Source organism: Haplochromis burtoni, unplaced genomic scaffold, assembly GCF_018398535.1.
Source record: "Haplochromis burtoni strain Fernald_Lab_line unplaced genomic scaffold, NCSU_Asbu1 Contig_115, whole genome shotgun sequence".
NCBI classification, from domain to species: domain Eukaryota; kingdom Metazoa; phylum Chordata; class Actinopteri; order Cichliformes; family Cichlidae; genus Haplochromis; species Haplochromis burtoni.
Window position 1 is genome coordinate 415610 of NW_024582476.1, and position 19168 is coordinate 434777.

At 42.5% G+C, this 19168-nt stretch overlaps 1 protein-coding gene across 7 annotated transcripts in view; it reads left to right on the top strand.

Moving 5' to 3' along the window:
- The first annotated feature begins 724 nt into the window (after positions 1-724).
- ksr1a (kinase suppressor of ras 1a) overlaps positions 725-19168 on the top strand; it is a 30499-nt gene continuing 12055 nt past the window's right edge. For 4 of the 7 annotated variants that reach the window (XM_005928519.3, XM_014335563.2, XM_014335564.2 and 1 more), the window contains exons 1-9: positions 726-1417; positions 10485-10625; positions 15295-15442; positions 15543-16017; positions 17246-17427; positions 17990-18059; positions 18457-18540; positions 18745-18806; positions 18900-19009. In XM_005928519.3, the coding sequence (XP_005928581.2) occupies positions 1208-1417; positions 10485-10625; positions 15295-15442; positions 15543-16017; positions 17246-17427; positions 17990-18059; positions 18457-18540; positions 18745-18806; positions 18900-19009 (1482 nt within the window). In that variant the 5' untranslated portion in view covers positions 726-1207. Of the gene's footprint in view, positions 1418-10484; positions 10626-15294; positions 15443-15542; positions 16018-17245; positions 17428-17989; positions 18060-18456; positions 18541-18744; positions 18807-18899; positions 19010-19168 lie in introns of all 7 variants that reach the window. The other 3 variants (XM_014335560.2, XM_014335561.2, XM_014335562.2) reach the window with 1 other exon arrangement.

Below are 19168 nucleotides of genomic sequence, written 5' to 3' on the forward strand. Positions count from 1 at the left end.
TAGGCCTATTTGGGGGGGGGGGGGGTACTTAGCATCCCTAAATTGCACTAAAAAAATCACAGTAGTAAAGTAATATTCATTCAGTAAAGTAATATTTTTTGGTATTACTGAATGGATACCAATGGATATCTGTTGGAGTGGGTACAGGTTACAGTTAACACAGATTTAAATGTCCACAGTTGTTGATGTGGTGATGTTACAGTGCAGTCACACTGAGGTTTTTAAGTAGAAGTAAGAGATAAGTAGTTGCGTAAGTAAGATGGACTGTCTTTATGTGGTTAAGAGACTGAAACAGCACATTTCTCCTCTCACTCACTTTTCTACAAATAGTTCTTTAACTTACTTTGAAAAATTCTGGAGAACACTGTTGAGCCTAACGGCCTTTACACAGACACGTGTACTGTATGCATTACATTATGATTGGAGGCTGAGCCCCCCCTAAATGTTTCATCCTAGAATCGCCCCTGGATTTAGGCTTCTCTACCTGTGACCCTGCATACTAATCTTCTCCCAGCTGAAAAATGGTCACAATAGGAGAAGCACGGACATTTAAAACAACAAAAACCCTGATAAGTGCCAGTAAGCACGTGACAGTGGATCAGCCTGCAGTATATCAAAACTGTTTAATGCAATTAAGCCGTCGTTAATTGTATTATTAAAACGCTTTTCCTAGCTTGCAATACAACAAAAAATAAATTAAAATAAATAGGAGGACACCCGGATGAAGACAAGTTACTTTAATACTTCTCAAAACCTTCATTTTCTTCATTCGCTTTTTTGCGTGAGCAACTAACGAACGACAGAGGAGTGCACGTTGGTGTAACCCATATGACTTCATTTCCCAGATTGCACCGCGCTCCATGATGTTCCCAACAGCTGACAGACGGTGGAAGCCTCTGTCAGAGCTGTGTCGGTGGAAGCTTTGAGTATCCTCTCAGTCGAGCCTCACTGGACTTTGGACCCGGGTCACCGTCGAGCACCTTATTTTCATCTCTGTCAACATTTTTGTTTGCACACAGGGCTTCCATTTCTTTTCTTTTCTTTTTTTTTTTCCAGATTCGGAGCTGGGGACAATTGCTGTCAGCTAACTTCCACAATAGGTCGCTGCGTCGCCGGACTGCTGCATATGTTTGATTTATTTTTATTTTACATTTTTTTAGCTTAACACTTTGACTCCAGCCCTTCCAGCCGTGCCCAATGCCGAGGAATGGATAGTGTGTCTGCTAAAGGCGGAAAGATGGTCGAGAGTGATGAGCAGCCGGAGAGGGATAGCGGCGGTGGCGCAGCGATGGCCGCGCTACATCAGTGCGAACTGATCCAGAATATGATTGATATCTCCATCTCCAGCTTACAGGGGCTACGCACCAAATGCGCCGCCACCAACGACCTCACACAGCAGGAAATACGAACTTTAGAGGTAATGAGCTTCCCCCTCTCCTCCTCCTCCCGAGCACGGGCTCCGTGCATAAGCCCCGTCCGGAGATAGAAAGCAGTATAGCCAAATTGCGGAGTCATGAAGCCCCAGCGCTATGTCCGCCTCCCAGGCTGAATATTGGCTGAGGCGCCCTATCAGTGTCAGTGAGCCGAGCACATTTTGTCGCTTTACGGGCTACTGCTGGCTCGCTGTGTAGAGGTGACTCAAAAATAAACATAAAAAAAAAAAAACAATAAAAGGAGCTCATAATGAAGTTTTGCTTTGTCCCGTTGGGTTTTACTATCCCTCTAGAATATTCTTTATTTGCCCGGAGCTCCTTGGATAGTTCCCAGTACCGTGCCGTGCAGCTGTATTGAGCCTGGCCTCATGGCACACATTCAACAGACACTCACGGCTTTTATTTATATAGATATATGTATATGTTCGTGTATGGCGCTCTGCACTTGGTTTTGCCTCCATACAGTGGGGCCTGTGAGACAAATACAAATGTACGACGCGATCCATGTGGTTACCCCCACCCCCCAACCTCATCCAGCAGGCAAAGGCTGGTGTGCTGCTGCTCTCCTGCATCTGGATGCCGATTCACCTACGTCGTGCGGGGATGACTTGACATTGCTTTGCGCGTTGCTCTTTTGGAGCAACATACCCTACTATAGCAGGCGGCACGGTGGAGAAGTCATGCCTGGTGGCGTGCAGGCGTCAGCACAGGACGCACGCTATATTGCTCTCACTTCGCATGTTTCAGGAAAATTCAAATGAGGGACGGGGGAGTGCGTTTTTTCGGTTTACCACATAATGATAACTGATACATGCGAAACAGGGTTATACATATAGTTCTCTTCTGCAGTCGTTTCAACAAAAGGGCCAGTTTTTTTTTTTAAATCTCAGGCCTGGATGTTGCTGAGGAGGGTGATGGGAAGAGGAGGGGGGTGCTGTGGCATATAAATGGCTGATACAGACAGTATATTTTGATGAGGCTTGGAGATGTGGAAAACAGTTGAATATTACAAGTTCAAAGCCTTCAAATGTCACAGTGACATCCTGGAGACATAATAGATGATGGGGGTTTTCTGGTTCATGGTTTATTTAAAGCCTTGTACCTTAGCTAAAAGGAATACTCACTCCTGATTGGCTAGAGGCTATCAATTATCCATGTCTCTTTTATCTCTTTATAACCAAACACCCCGTGAACAACTGGGCTGTTGCCCTACATTAAAAAAAAAAACTATTGCTTTCTATTCAGCCTCACAGTGATATAATGAGCTACTTTTTAGAAATACTTAGCGCGGTCCAGAATTGCTGCTAATGAAGGAAGAAGCCCCTTAAACGACAGGTTACACTGTGCCCGTAACCTCTTAGAATCACAAATACAAATATCACCAGCAAGGCCTTGGGGGGGTAATAATTTACCCAAAGGCAAAGGAGAGATGACTGAGCTGTTTTATGGACTCAGCTGCAGCTTTTTATCCAGTTTGAGAATACTGTATGAATCTCTATAAAATAATTTGGTTGCTCCCTCGCTGGTTGACAGGCATCAGGTGCGAGTTGGCAGCTATTCTGTGCAGGAACAAATTTTTACAGGCTCGAGTAAAGAAGCCTGGTCTTAAAAGAACATTCAAATTCTTCAACTGAATGAAACCAAAGCAAACAAAGCAAATCAGTTTGGATATTTGTAGCCTTTCTGTTCGGTCCCAGCCGAAACCCAAAACCATATATATATGTGTGTGTGTGTGTATATATGTGTGTGTGTGTGTGTGTGTATATGATCAAATATGGGCCTGAGCTGAGCTAGATAAACGGGTTCAAAACAAAGAGTACAAAGCGAATCCTGCTCCACATTTTCACCCCCTCTTCATCTGTGGTCATGCATACCTTGTCTCTGGAACAGGATGTGATCTGGCAGAGTACTTCCTGAGAAATGCTGTCATGTGGACACATTTTGCACCAGCATTGTTCTATATGACAATGGACAGGCCGTGCCGCTCTCACATGTTTCTTGAAGGCTCCTGGGTCTCTTTCCTGTGCCTATGAGACCGTTATTAGGGGCTGTCTCTGAAAGTCAGAAGTGGAAGCAGTGGATGTGGTTACTTCAAGTCAAAGTTTGCTGCTTTATAGACCTCGCAAGCTTTCAGGATCCTTTCCTGCTGTAGGATCAGAATCAGAAATCAAACGAGTCCTGAAGGGGAGATAAAAAGTGCATCAGTCTGCGCTTCATTAGCTGATTTTATGCCTCAGCTGTACGTGTGTGTGTGTCATTGTATTTTTTCTTATTTCCACTGATTATAGCTGTACTTTTGATTGCTTAAACTGCTTCAGCGACTAGTTGGCAGTGAGCTCACGGTGCAGCTGTTCATACACGCTGCGTTGTTACTGCAAGTGGCAGCATAAAGATAAAAAAAATCTGACAACAATCGACTTGTCTGAGAACACGTGACTCGTAATATCTTAGATCACAGCTCTAGTGGAAACGTGCAGTCACCTCTTGGGTTCCTTTGTGTAATTCTTTGCCATGCAATGACTGTGTTTGTGTTTGCTATGCCAAGCCAGCCTAAATGGATCCTCTAGCACAAGATTTTAAGGCTGTTCAAATGTTGCAGTTGCTTTATTTGTCCTTATTTTCTAATTTTGTAGACCGTTTTTAGAGAGTTAGCAGACTTTGGAGTGATTTTGTCATGCTTTTCTTAAACTGGATGCTTCCTACACAGTAAAACAAATGGGGTAGTAACAAGAATTGGGAAAAAAAAGACTGATGTGATGAAATCTTAAAGATAAGCAGAGATCTTTGGCAGGAGGGGAGAATACAGTTGCGGTCTGCTGATATAGATAGTTTTCTGTCTCCGAAAAACTCAAGACAAACTGAAGAAGACATTTGGAAGTCCTATTTGCTGTTCTCTGGGTGTGTTCTTCAGAAAGCATCCATTTGTAACATGAAGGATTGGTTTAGTAGGGTTATCAGACAGGCATGATAATGTTTCAATCATGATAATGTATCGTGCCAGAAACGCCGCTAGGGTTAGATGTCTTTCAGGCTGAGGAGGGCATTAGGGATCCTCTGCCGATCAGCGGTCTTACTTCCCACAGCTTTACTGGCACGCTCTTTTGAAACCACCTCTTGCCTTCATTGTGTAGTTTCACTTCTCACTTGGGCCCTCTGTTAGATTCTTCTTACCACGTTCCCCGTCTCTTAGAAGTAAGTGGATTAGTGCATTAGTCGTAGATTTCAAATGACTCTTTAGAAGTATTGTGTGAGAGGTGTTGCTTTTCCAGGCGTGCGCGAGATGTGTCTGATGAGGTGGGGCATGCAGTGGTTGCAGCGGCATGCCATGGTTCTAAAGTTCCAGCAAGCGCTCCACCATGCAACCGTCATATCAGAGGAGGTCTGTTCTGCAGCGAGGCATGGATATCGTTCCTGCTGGAGCTGCGAGTACTTTTAATTTGTGTGTTGAATTTGAGCAGTCTGTGTGAGGTCAGAGTAGTTGTCACGCTTGTGGTGCGAAAGGGTTATCTTTCCCATATTGCACTGGAGTGCAATCAAGAGCAGCTTGAACTCACTTTATTCTCTCATTGAGAGAGCTTTATTATTCCACTTGAACTGTGTGTGTGTGTGTTTGTGGGGGGGGTTTCTGCCTTGCCAGTGAGAGGATAATGATACTGGCCTCTCAAATGGAGTGCTAACTGGTACTTCACTTTTCACACGTTAATCCCACTCAGGCTTAGGCTCTGTCTGCCTCTCGTGGTGCTACTGTTACATTTACTGTAGCTCTTCATGTATGCTTGACTCTTGCTTTATTGCATCCACGCATCCACTTGCTCTGCCTTTTAGCACCTTGTTTGTTCCTGAGCCATAATCCCAACAGAATCTCAACTTGGAAAACAAATGCACCCCAATATCAAGTGCTTTGCTCGTGCACGCTGGCCTTAAATGGTGTGTTCTGAGGTATGTATGTGTGTGTGTGGAGAAAGTATGTTTTTTTATATTTATATTATATATATATATATATATATATATATATATATATATATATATATATAATATATATAGAGAGAGATATATATATAGAGAGAGAGAGATATATATATATAGAGAGATATATATATATATATATATATATATATAGAGATATATATATATATATATATATATATATATATATATAGATATATATATATATATATAGAGAGAGAGAGAGATATATATATATATATATAGAGATAGATATATATATATATATATATATATATATATATATATATATAATATAAATATAAAAAAACAATATATTATATATATATATTATATAGATATATGAGAGAGATATAGATATATGAGAGAGATGCTGTAAGTCTTTCCATAAAAGCAGCCTGTGCCCTTACCTTTCTTTTTCATCACCTCTCTGTGTAATGCAAACAGCAAAGCGTCACTCTGTTTTGTCTCCTCACAGTGTTGGAGAGAGTTTGCTGCGCGCTCGTGGTGCGAGCTGTTGTGGCTGCGTCTATATTTAGACATCTTTCTTCCTACGCATTTTCAGGGTTGGTTGTTAAATAAGAAAATCAAATGACGCGCAAAGAGCCCGTTCGAGAAGGGAGAGCAGGGAGGAAAGGGGAGGGGAGAATCAAAGCCAATCCGCTGTGCTGCTTCTCATGACATGACAACTGCTGTGTGTGTGTTTGCTGTTGGGGGGGTATAAAGGAGGAAACACAACTGTAGTGACTATATCAGCCCTGACCCTTTCTCTGTTTGTTGTTGTTGTTGTTTTTGTTGTAACCAATAAGATAGAAGTACATACTGTTGAACAGTGTAGGCAGATGTTGATCTATTCTTAAACCGACTGGGGGTGAGTTGAGGATTGCATCCTGTAATTTTGAGGCCTGCTGTACTTTTTTCTTTTCTGGGAAGAAGGGATTTGCTTTGTCTAGCTGTAAATCATACCTGGTTGTAATTGTCTAAAAATAGACCTTTTAAAATGTTTAAAAGTGCAATGCCTCACGGCAGCTTGTAAACCTTACATTTTAACTGGCTAAACTTGCCACATGTTCTCCTCTTAGACGTGTCTTGTTTGGTCTGTCTGAGGCTCAGACAGACACGTACCCCTGGACCTACCACTCCCACCCAGCATCGACTTGCAGGGGTGCTAACAATGATGGAGGAGGGGCAATTTATAGGCCATTGTCTTGGACTGTCAACTGTTTATACCCGACAGACACACCCCCACCTCCCCTCTGTGACCTGGCCCCTGCATAAATATGTCAAGATTAGATTTTTTTTTTTTCCTGTTTTGGCCAATGGTGACAATGTAGCATACAGATATGATGAAGCAAATCTCTGGGACACAGTTTTAAGAGGTGCTTTGACTTTCAGTGCTCTCTACTTTCTGTTCAATCTCCACCAAAACTTATATCGGTATCTCCTCTTTGGGTTTTTCTTACCTAGTCCAGAGGGGCCACATGGCTAATGATATATGACATAAGGCGTGTTCTTATTCAGCGAGCCTGTTCTGACAACAAGAAGTGAGTGCAGATTTCTGGGCGGGAGAGCTGACCTTCATCTGCGAATAACATTTCCGGGGATAGAGCATTGTTGCTCAGTTCTGTGATAGGGCCACGCTTATAGCCTTGGCAGGTGCACCGAAGTGGCTGTGTCAGCAGGAGCCTTGAGAAAACAAAACAACTGAAGCGGTGGGATGTGCTCCTCGAGTCTGCTGTGTCAGGCTGGCCTGTGCTCGGACTCCCTTCTCCTTTCCTCGGTGCCCAACAAACCGGCTGTCACTCATCCCCTCACAGCATTAGGCTGTTGCCATGGTGTTGTTTAGCTCTGCTGACAGGTGGGCTCTGACGCCATTTCCCCCCCTCCTCCTCCTTCCCCCTCCGGGCCACACGTCAAACACTGCTTTCTCCCCTTTGCACCAAAAATAATATCCACGAGGCCAGCCTGCCATTATTTTGTTGACGTGTGCGTGCCTGTGCTCTTCTTATGCACAGTACTGATATCGGTGAGGGGGTTTCGTGCTTGTGTCCTCCTGTCTACCTTACCCATTTAGATGATAATGGGTAAAGAGACTGCTCTCTGTGGGAGGAACATTATAAAAGAAATGTTGGTCGTGTTTTTGCTCCTACACATTGGGATGTTTATATGGTGATATGTATGTTGCCTGAGCTCTGTGTTTCACATGTTTGGGAAAATCCCACTGAAATGTTGCTGACGACTCAGAAGAGGGGTTGCTAGGTAACCTGACGTCACAGGGCTGCACTGGTGTATAGGGAGGTAAAGCAGGAGGCTAGCTCATTAGCCACACTGAGCAAATGCCATGCTAGGCCTGATCTAAAAAACAAAACAAAAGGACTACAGGCTCTGTTATTCTGAGTTTATAATGGATTGGATGTCGCATTTATCACAGGTTCACTTTGTGCAGTCCTGCTTCTATCTCCCATCTACTCCGTATACATGGGTCTGTGTGTGTGTGTGTGTGTGTGTGCACGCCAGTACATTTGCATACATGTCCATATGTAAAAAGGTTTCCAGCAAAATATGTTCCTGTCTTTTCACTCCTCCCAGAGAGGGAGCTGGTCTTACTTACTGGCCTCTAAGGCCAACCTCTGGCAGCTGAATGCATGTTCAAGTCAGAAATGCTGCTCTGTTTTTGTCCTTTTTTAGTAAAGCTTGCCTGCACTCTTTGGCATGTAAGACCTAAACGTTTGTATTTAGGCACATTCGATTTAGCCAAATAAGCTTTTATGACAAGGTGCTTTCGTGTGTGCTGGTAATATTTCTTTTTCATTGGATTACATTCAGTTTTATTATTTTATAATGCTCTCACTGCAGCTGATGATTGACGACTGCTCGCAGAGCTAAAAAGCTTCAGTCAGGGTCAACACGTTGAGAATTTAACTTCTTTCTATCATCTTTCATCTCTCTGGCCTCCAGTGGAGAGGCTTTTGTTGGCTGCTGTGAAGAAGCCTTTTTACATCCCAAGGCCACACTTTCCAAGAGAAGCGCGGTATGCTGTACGGGTTTCTGTCTGGTCGGTGAGTAGAGGAAGCTCAATGAGCAGAGAAAGACACACGCTCGTCGCTGTTGCCCAGGCACTCGAGAGGTGCGCGGTGGGTCGAAAGGTAGCTGGTGCCGTTCAGCTCATCTCAAGGTGCTGCCTGCTGTAATGGATTCTTACAGATAGACGGTGAGATAAGGACACTCTATACAGTCACGCTGAGCTGCACAATGCAGGCCGTTGCAAACCAATACCACGGCGAGCATTGTTATACTTACTCACAGGACCGCTGCGCTCAACGTGGGTTTTTATGGAAGGCATCAGATTAAATTGTTACAGCTTTACATTTTATTTGTGCAGACTCCAGTGGAATCATTTGCATTGATAGGCCGATCATTTTTGCCTCTACAAAAACAAGGTAAAGCAATATTAACTGATGGGATGTTAACTGATGTTGGGTCTGATGTCATGAGACACTACAACAAAGGTTGCACCCAGCCTGCTAATTAAAAAAAAACTGAGGAGAAGTAGGTGTCTGTGCATCTTGTTGAAAGGAATACTTTATTTAGAACCTGACAGAGTTACAGCTCATCTCAATATACTGGATAATAGTTTTATGTTGTACACATAAAGGTGTACAGCTTACAGTGGTGTTCTTTGGGTTATACACCTCTTATTTCTTTCTCCAAACATAAGCAGCATTTCTGCAGCCCAAGAGCTCTAGTTTTGTCTCATCTGACAAAAGGACACATTTCCAGTACATATACCGGTAATCTTTCTCCAGGTTGTCCTTTGCATATTTCAGTCTGGCTTGAAGGTGTCTCTTGGTTTGTCACCTCACAGTACATTTCTGTGCAGGGTTCCAGTGATTGTCTTCTTTGAGATTACAATTCCGTGCTTGGCTAAGTCATTCACTAGTGTCTTAGCAGGTGTTCTGGTGTCTTTAAACACATCTCTCATTAGTTTTCTTTCTCTGTCAGACTTGTCCTGTACTGTGTTTGAATATCTTGATGGTACTGCGCTGTGGTAACTTTGTTTGTCCATCTACCTTTTTTCTCAAATCTAAACTGATTAGTGTCTCAGTTTTTAACTTGGGAATTGATTTTACAAACTCTGGGCATTACAAAGTTAAAGCACACCGTTGCACAGGAGTGCTTTGTGCTATGGCTCAGTTAAAAGGTCCGTTTTTCAGAGGGCTAATAATATCATGGTCATTTTCGCTTTCTCTGTAATAATTCTGTAGTGCAAATAGAAATAATTCATGGTTTCTAAAGAAATGTAGTATGTTTAGAAATGCTATGATGAAAGCCCCTAGCTCTATTAAAAATAAAGAAAAAAATTAACTTTGAAAAAAATTAGAAAAATGACATGTAAAGGAGAGAAGAACTGGCCTCATAGAGGCATCACATCGTGGACACATTGTGCACAATGTGTTAAATCTGGAAAGAAAATGATGGCTCCTTGGCTCTGTCATGAAGTGGAGGGTAAAAGATTTGTAGAAGCTCAGAGAAAATAAGAAAGTTTGAAGGAAAATGCCCGTGGGACGAAACTAGTCACATGGGCACTTTCTTTCCATCACTCTGAACTTTGATGCTTCTCAGCTGCAAACAGACACATTTGCTTTGGCAGCACTGCTGATGCTCTCATTAGATGACCAGGTCATTGTTCCTCTGGATAATAATAGCAGTTTATATCTAATTAGCTTGTCTCTTTGAGGGCACAGGGAAACATTGGAGCTGTCACTGCAGGTACACTGAGCTCAGTAGAGGGGGAATAAACAGTAAGCGAGGGTGTGGAGATATTCACGTGTCTGACTTTATCGTAACAGAGGCTCATCTGGTGTCAGGTCAGTGTCATGTCACTCGTGTGAAAACAGCAGTTTTCGGTCTGTTTCTGCTTTAAAGGTGGTACCTCTGCAACAATAAAACCCTGCCAACACAGGTGTGACAGATACCCTTCACAGTGAATGCCTGCTCTTTCTCATGTAGCTCGTAGCAGACTCCCAGTCTCCCCCGCTAACCTGCCCCTCCCTTCTCTGCTATGTTCTCTATTGCTCCCTGCAGGTGAAGCTGATGAAATACATCTGTAAACAGCTCCAGTGCAAGCAGAAAGTGCCAGAGACAGAGAGGCCCGAGGCCCTAGACAGCTATCCACACTTGCGAGACTGGTTACGCACCATCAACCTGCGACCAGAGCTCATTGAGGTAGGTCATCGTCTGGGCGCCAGTACTCTGGCCGGAGTGACTGGCGTTTGTCTCCCGTTTACAGCTGTTCTATAAGCACATCAAAGACTGCGTATAAAAGTCTTTTATATGCAGTCTGTGATGTGCACTCAGTCAACATTCACATGTGCATGAGGAATTAACCAGCGGCTGTCAAAGTGCCTTTCAAAAAGAGAAGCTGCTTCATTTTTGACGTCCTGAGAACGGCAGCGCCAAAATCTAAACTTGAGCTGATTCATTTCAGATAATTGTTTCTACTGTCAAATTTTATTTTTTGTTACTGAAACAAGGCTCACAAAACTAGCAAAGCAAAAAAAGCGAAACTGGAAGAGACATGCTGGTCTGTGCTCGGAGAAAGTCTTGAATGCTTCAAAAATCTCATTCTCAGCCTTCTGCTGCTATTTATAGCTCCATGCCATGTTTGTAAGAGGGAAGAGAAGGCCCTTTTTATACAAGTGTACAAAGTGTACTTATCTTTATTATAGTTCTTTAACTGATCCACTCTGTGCCTTTTCTTTTTCATTGCTCTAGCATTGTTGATGGTTACATGTACATTAAAAAAACCCCAGGTATATTAAAGTCTTGTTTTTCAGTAGATTCTTTTAAAATAAGATAATGACCTGTTCCTTGCCTAAACATACACAATTAGCATTTATTTAGGTGCTGGATCACTTGGGCTGTGGTGGAACCAGGGTAAGGTCTGTTTCACTTTCTGTCGGTCTCCCAAAAAGACAATGACCCAGAAAATAAAGAACTGACCTTGGGTGTGAGAACCATGTAGTGCAGTAAAATGTTTAATATGTGTTGTTCAGCACCGCTCAAGTGTCCCGCTCCTGAACTGTGACTCCAGCCTGCTAATCTGCGGCTGACACTGACCTCTGACCTCCTCGTGTAGCAGTGGGGAGTCTTGAGCAGAGAGATTTCCTGCAGAAAGCCTCCCTTATTAATGCAATTTCAGAACTCGCTATTTGCTGTCACTTCTGATCATGATGAAACTTTAGAGCATTGCCGTGTGCAGTCTTCCATTGCAGAAGCTACCAGCTGGTTAACTTATCATTTTTGTTTCAGTGTTGTTTTTAAGCTCCGCTTTTGTTTAGTGGCTGTCAGCTGTTTGTTTGTTTTAACGCCTGGATTTATCATTTTTCTTATTGGGTTGTCAAAATTGTCTCTCCTTTCTCTCCCCCCGTCCTGTCCTGTCCTGTCGTGTCCTGCTGTAAACTGTTTTAATCCATGTCAGCTCTTATGTGTTTTTGTCGTTCCAGTCCATTTGTCTTTGTTTTGTGACCTGACGGTAACCTGCTTTATTTTTAAAACTCTTCTGCACTCGTTATTCTTTAATATGTGCCGGCCTTGTATGTGCTTTGTGTTGCGGCCTTGTTCCGTATCTGATTATTTGTGCTCTGTTTACTGTTTAGTCCTTTCACTCTTAAACCTCACTTCCTTTCAAAAGAATTTATCTTTGCACGAGACACGATGAGGTTTTCTGATGAAATAGAAAGTGCTCATTTGTATGTCTTGTAGACCGGCGGGGACATCCCAAAGGACGAAGGACTGTAGCGGCATTTTGATGACCTATTTAGACCAAATATTATTAGACTGAGATGTCTACAGTGCATCTCCTCACTTTATACTATGATGGCTAGATTATGTGGTGGACAGTCCAGTTTTATTTGTAGCTGAATTATGTAGATGACTTAATACAGAGAATTCCTACTGGGGATTCTAACCTGTGAAGGGCCCATATTAATTAAAACAGAGCCGACATAATACTGCATGTATAGGAGGCCCCAGTGAAACGGTCACGTATGCAGGCTTTGCTGTAACTATGTTCTGAGTGAGGAAATGGAATGAGAGTAGAGGGCCGACAGCAACTTTAAATATCACATCACTCACCCCTTACATGTGTGTGGTTTAGTGTGTGCGTGTGCTATGTTTTGGTTCTAGTGTACACACTAGTGTGGGAGGTTGCCCTAGTTTTGTGATCAGTGTTTGCCCCTGAGAGCAAGGGTTTAACCTGACTGATAAGTGATTGCGTACTTCCCCAGTCAAAAGAAACATCCTAAACTCACTGGATTTGGCCCTATTTCCTTCTGTCATCCATCAGTTGTTGATTGCGCTGTTGTTTTATTTCGCCGCTTCAGTAACTCGGCTGTAAAAAGAAAGCCCCGCCCTTCCAGGTTTGTACATCTCCAATCTTGCAGACTACATTTTTTTAAAGCACATAAAAGGCTGGAAACAGAGGAATATGAAAGGAAAACTGCAGTGCTAAATGCTTAAATAAGTGGGAGTTGGTAGTACACTGGAGGTCATAAAGAACGCCTCCACTTTTTTTTCAGTTTTTATTGAAATTTGAGGAGATTGACTTGAGCGAGCAGCCTCGGTGATTCACTGTAATGCTACAAGTTCAGATAAAATAAATGCATTAAAAAAAGTTTCAATAGTCAAGAAATGGAATAATCATCCGAATGGGGTTTGAGTATCAACCAAAGTGGAACAGTCTGGTTTACGACACCCTGTGATGCCTTATTGTTGAGTTTTACTGTCTGCTGAAATAATAAATTTTCAAAAATGGGAAGTAAAAAAGGAAGACAGCCTGGGTGGTTAGCAAGATGACCCAAAACATTAGAGAGGAACTAGACAGCGGGCTAAAAAGGAAAGCCACACAGAGATGAGTCTTAACCCTTTCATACATAGTGGTCACTACAGTGGACAGCTATTCAGAGGCTGTTTCCTTGTATTTGTGTCAGTGTTGATGGTTTAATAGCACATAAACCACTACATTGGACACTGCTGTGTCACTCCATAACCGGCCACCCACTGGTCGTTTAATTACTATAGATGTATGACGTGTTTCATTGTAATCATTGTTATTTAACCCTTTCATGCATGAATTATGACAACCTCTGTCAGGATTTTTTTCTTAAGGATTGTTATTCATCTTTTCATGCGTAAAGACGAATAAAAATACTTAAGAAAAAAATCATGATTGAGGTTGTCATAATTCATGCATGAAAGGGTTAAACATGTGGCGCTGGTTTAGATGTGTAGAATTGGGAAAGCAAAGCAGAGTAGATGTATAACAAAATTTATTTCATAATTAATAAATCCGTGTTTAATGGTTTTAAACTAAAAGTGAAGCTAAACGTGTGCAATGTGACTTTATTTTGAAATTTTATCAACTTTATTTTTTTGTATTTTTTTGAATTTAAAATAACACAACAACTATTTGTTTAACAAATGCTTTGTGGCTTTTTGTAAAGTTCAGCGTGATGCCTCCAGAGCTTTGTAAATGATACAGCGTAGTGCATTTAAAAAAGCTATTTGCATGGTTTATCTATAAAGCTAAATGTTTATAATACTTGTTTTAAAGAGTTGTCACTGTGGCTGTGACACGTGCATCAGTGGACTAACACTAAAGGACATGTTGTGCGTCTCTGAGAGGCCCATGGCTCTGTATAAACCGCAGTATTTGCTGCTCTGAACATTGACCAGTGACTAGGCCTTCATCATTTACATAAATTTTTATATGCCCCAGTGTCATGAGAATGTAAATGTTGACAATGCTGATATTGTCTGGTATCAGCTGTGATATAACGCGTAATACAATATAATAGTCAGTCAAAAAAGTATCGCAAACTATTTACAATTTGCCTATTATAAAGTGCTACAATAATTTCCACTCTGAAACAAATGCTAGAAATATCGCAGCTGCTGAGTGGATTACATTTAGGGTTTAATTTCAATTTGTAAAGCAGTCACGATTAAGCGTTCTTTGTTTTAATTTCAAAACTGATAACTTTTCAGTATTAATAAAGATACAGACTTAATGCTTAATTAAATACTTGTCAGCTAATGTCAATCAAAACTAATGTGAGCACTGTTAACTTTAACACACTGCTAATCCTTCATTTGGATTTTTTTTTCTTTATTTATGACACCCAATACTTCATATTATTTACAATTCACAATTGTGTCCACATAGAGTATCCAAGCCTATATGAATTTGTGTCTTTATCCGTTCAGCCATTGGGGAAAAAGATTATAAAGCATGTGCTTCTGTTTTCTTACTTTGCGGCCCACTAGTGCTTCCCAGTTCTCACAGTGTGGTGTGTGTATTAACTCTGCATCTTACTGCATCACTGTTTACTTCCTGTTTTACTGTTGTCAAAGTTACCTTCACCATTGTACAGTCATTACACTTGTATAAGAGGTTTCACATAGACAGAAAATATTAAGCCATGTTTTTTGTCAAACCCCAGCTCAGGTTTGATCTTGGTGTTCAGCTTCTGCTCTATGCAGCTAATTTGAAAAATCAGATAAGCAGACAAAGTAGTGTTTGGAATACCCCAAACAAACAGGATTAACAGTGATTTCCAGGAACTGTCCCGAGTCAGATGTTGAATAACCTGCTGAGCACTGCAACATTTTGCCCTTTTTAACGCTCAGTTTCAGCCTCACTACAAACAGTGTTGTTGTGGCTGATTGAGGGTACACTTGGAACAAAAAAATATTTTTTATGAATGCCATATAAGCATAGTTCTTTTGGGCTATTTTGCTCTCTTTTGTTGTACAAAGCTTGTCACTAACATACTGCTTCACATTGTAATAGATTAGAGCTCCTGTCATGGGCTTTTGTTTTGCTCCTCTGCAGGCCGTGGAGGCAAAGCTGTCGCTGGATACCTTACTGCAGATGACAGGAGCTCAGGTGAGAGACACGATGCGAAGACTTGGGTCCAGCTCAGAAGAATGTGGCAGACTCGGTGCTGCCCTCTCTTGTCTAAAGAGTGCTACTGAATCAGGTATGGGTTTACACTTTGATGTTCCTAGAGTATATTTCCCACGGATTTTCTATTAGTCTTTTTATTTATTTATTTTTGGTCTATTTCATGTCTCTTCCAGGAGGCGAACTAAGAGATGACAGCAGTCTCTGGCTGTCTGAGCCCACCAGGAGGGACAGCGGCTCTCTGCTGACAGCGGACCAGCTAACCAACCTGGGGACCCCACTCCGCACACACAGCCCCTCGCCTCTAGCCCGCCCATCCACCATCCAGTCCACCCCATCCACTCCCTGCGCAACCTTCCCCCACCCTCGCTCAGGCTCGGTGTCAGCGGCGCCCACGCCAGACGCACATAACGACAGCCCTCTCACAGATCCATTCCCTATGTCCTTCGCCCGCGCAGCCCGCCTCCATGGGCACATCTCCACCCCACCTATAACGCCTCCTTCAAAGAGGCGTCACCGGTTGAAGCCTCCCTGCACCCCTCCCCCGCCATCCCGCAAGGTACTGCACCTGCTTCCCAACATCACACTGACGCGCAGCAAAAGCCACGAGTCTCAGCTGGGCAACCGCATCGAGGACCCTCCCACCAACAAGTAGGTGCTAAGCTGTTAATGGGTGGTTTGAAGAAACTGCTCAAGAATTCACCTCATTTGCAGCTTTTTATAAGTAGGTCAGACTGGAACTAAGTGGGGAATCCTCAGATGGCACTGTAATTGTGACAGGTTGCTTCTGTTGTGGGGAGTGTGTATGTGTTTTGGGGGTTTTCTGTTTGCTTTTTTTTGGGGGGGGGGTCTTTTATTTCACTGAAATTTGAATCTCAGCTTGTTTTTGCAGGAAGTGTTTAGTTTCTGCTGCTTCACAGAAAGGAAAAGGAGAAAATTCTGATTTGTGCTGGCCAGCAAACGGCGTTGGCCAGCTGACAAGCCGTCTCACAAGGGATGTTTGTTTTTTTTCAGTTTGTTATTACTATCAACTGAAAGAGCACTTGTTGTTTGACATTTTATAAAGGACTTGATAAAATGCCCCGGTCCTGCCCGATGTCTCACTCTTAATTTCGCCTTGCGCTCTGTCGGGACAGAAGCAGTTTTCCTTAGATATGTCCTCATTCGCTCTCTCTCCCTCTTCCCCTTCCTCTTTCACATCCGTTCACATACTGCCTGTTGCTCCTTTGCTCTCGCTGTATGAGTGGAGCTAATCCCCACGCAGATTCCCAGAGATTATGAGTCATGTCAAAACAGGAAGTATTTCCTAGTTCTAATGCTCCGAGGTGGCAAGAAACACACAGTTTCTCTCTATCCCTCTCTCTCTTAATATCTAATGTATTTTTAACCTCTGTACTAGGACTGGCTGCCCAAGCACAATGCAATCACATGTTTATCCATAATATCTGCTTGTGGAAAACTTTATTTAAAAAAAAAAAATGGAAAAAATGGCTAACATAGGACACTATATGGTTTTGGAGGTTTATTCTCACTCTGCATATGTTGTGCGGTATATTACAAAAGTGTTACTTTATATAAGGAGGTCGCAAGTCGCAGTACTAGACTGATAGTCTTTTTGCAAATTTTTACAACTGTGGCTCCTCACGTGTTTGTGTGCATGTGCGTATAAACCATAGACCTGGCACCGCTTTGCCCTTCACTCCTTGTGACTTCACTCTGGGTGTTAAGGATGTCACCCTGCCCTTCGTGTGCCAATGCAATTAAGGTTCTCCAACGTGCCTCTCCCAGGCCCTTACATAATCTGTCCTGTGCAGTATAGTAAGCAAGCAGTTCAGTATACAGCACCTGCTGATTCACTCTTCTTTCTGTGCGTTTCCAGGTGTGTTAAAAAGAACAAGTTGTTCCTGAACATGCAAGTCAACGGTAACGGATGTGAGGATTCGCCTTCTCGCTACCCCGCCGTGTCTGCAAGGACACCCGGTGCCACCCCAGCTGCCAACACAGCACCTTACACCCTTCCTGGAACTCCCACACTGCTGGAGGAGCACAGCACAATTAAGAGTGAGTCAGCTGCATGCATGCACTTTTAATTTTGCTGAATATACCTGCTTAAAGTGGACTTATTGTGCTAATTTCCAGCTTCGTAGATCAAAATAGTTCTTGTATACGGGGCCTTGGTGCAACTTGTCAGTTCATTCTCTTAAAGACAGCTTTACTTTGTTTGTCTGAACAGATCTAAAGATCAGGTGTACTCAAAGCTTAAGACTGTGTGTTGTAAATGACCACATTAAGAACACAACCACTAAATGAGATATAAGACTAAAAAATGCAGTCTGAAATCTGAGCTTTTGGCTCATAGGAACTGCCACTACAGATGCACTGACATCACTATTTGAAATTTTGGCAATATTAAAATTGGAATCCACAGAAAAACAGGAGTAAAGACATGATAGGTCCACTTTACTGACACGATGTAAAAGTCTTTGGTTCTGCAACATTGCTATAATGATCTTGTGTGTGTTTTTGTGCTTGAATGTAAATAAAGGCTTTAACTTAACATCACCTCAGTCAGCCATCCTTGTAATCATTACTCATCATTTGCATTCTTTCTGTCTCTTTCTAGATAATGTAGCAGTGCATCGCAGCTCCCCACAAGCAATAAGGAGGGATATAGGGCTTGCAGTCACGCACAGGTAGACCTTTCAATGCCTAGAAAAGATAGATTTGCTGTTAATGCAATAATGGCTCAAGAGTTGGGAGTTCGTCCTGTAATCGGAAGGTTGCCGGTTCGAGCCTTGGCTTGGACAGTCTCGTTCGTTGTGTCCTTGGGCAAGACACTTCACCTGTTGCCTACTGGTGGTGGTCAGTGGGCCTGGTGGCGCCAGTGTCTGGCAGCCTCGCCTCTGTCAGTGCGCCCCAGGCTGGCTGTGGCTACAATGTAGCTTGCCATCACCAGTGGATGTGTAAAGCGCTTTGGGGTCCTTTGGGACTAGTAAAGCGCTATACAAGTCCAGACCATTTATAAATTAAACTTTACAGCAATCTAATACAGAGCGGGTCCGTAATAAGCTTTTATGTTTTGTTTTTTAGGTTTTCCACCAAATCCTGGTTGTCCCAGACGTGTCAAGTGTGCCAGAAAAACATGATGTTTGGAGTTAAGTGCAAACACTGTCGGTGAGTTAATTACTGTCACAAACACAACCCAAAAAAGTGGTGAAGAAAAAGGTCCGTTAGAAGGCACATGTGTTTTAGGAAGGTGGGAATCTAATGTCTTGGCTAAATCTTGATCTGGGTGTAAGGCACGTTGGTGCTAATTACGAATTACCGCTAAGCCTCTCATATGTTGTTTTGTTTTTGTTTTTTTTTTTGCTAATGCAGATTAAAGTGCCACAACAAATGTACAAAGGAAGCTCCATCCTGCAGAATCTCCTTTCTACCAAGTAAGTTTTCTTTCATCCCACGCTGTGCAGCTGATGGGCTAAATCTATTTGGCATTCATGCCTGTTTGTGACATGATTGGTTTTCTCCCACAGTTGCCAAAATTCGGAGGACCGAGTCAGTTCCCTCTGATATAAACAACCCAGTGGACCGGCCGCAGGAAGCACCGCAGTTTGGCACACTACCAAAGGCTATTACGAAAAAGGTAAATTAAAAGAACTTTCAGAGAACTGCCGTGTGTGTAGTCCCTTTTTAATTACCTTGAACTATTATGCCAATACATATACCTCCATTATCTCCATCATCTGTCCATGCTAACCATTGTAAAGATAATGTATCTGAAATCACACCTGACTATTAAAGT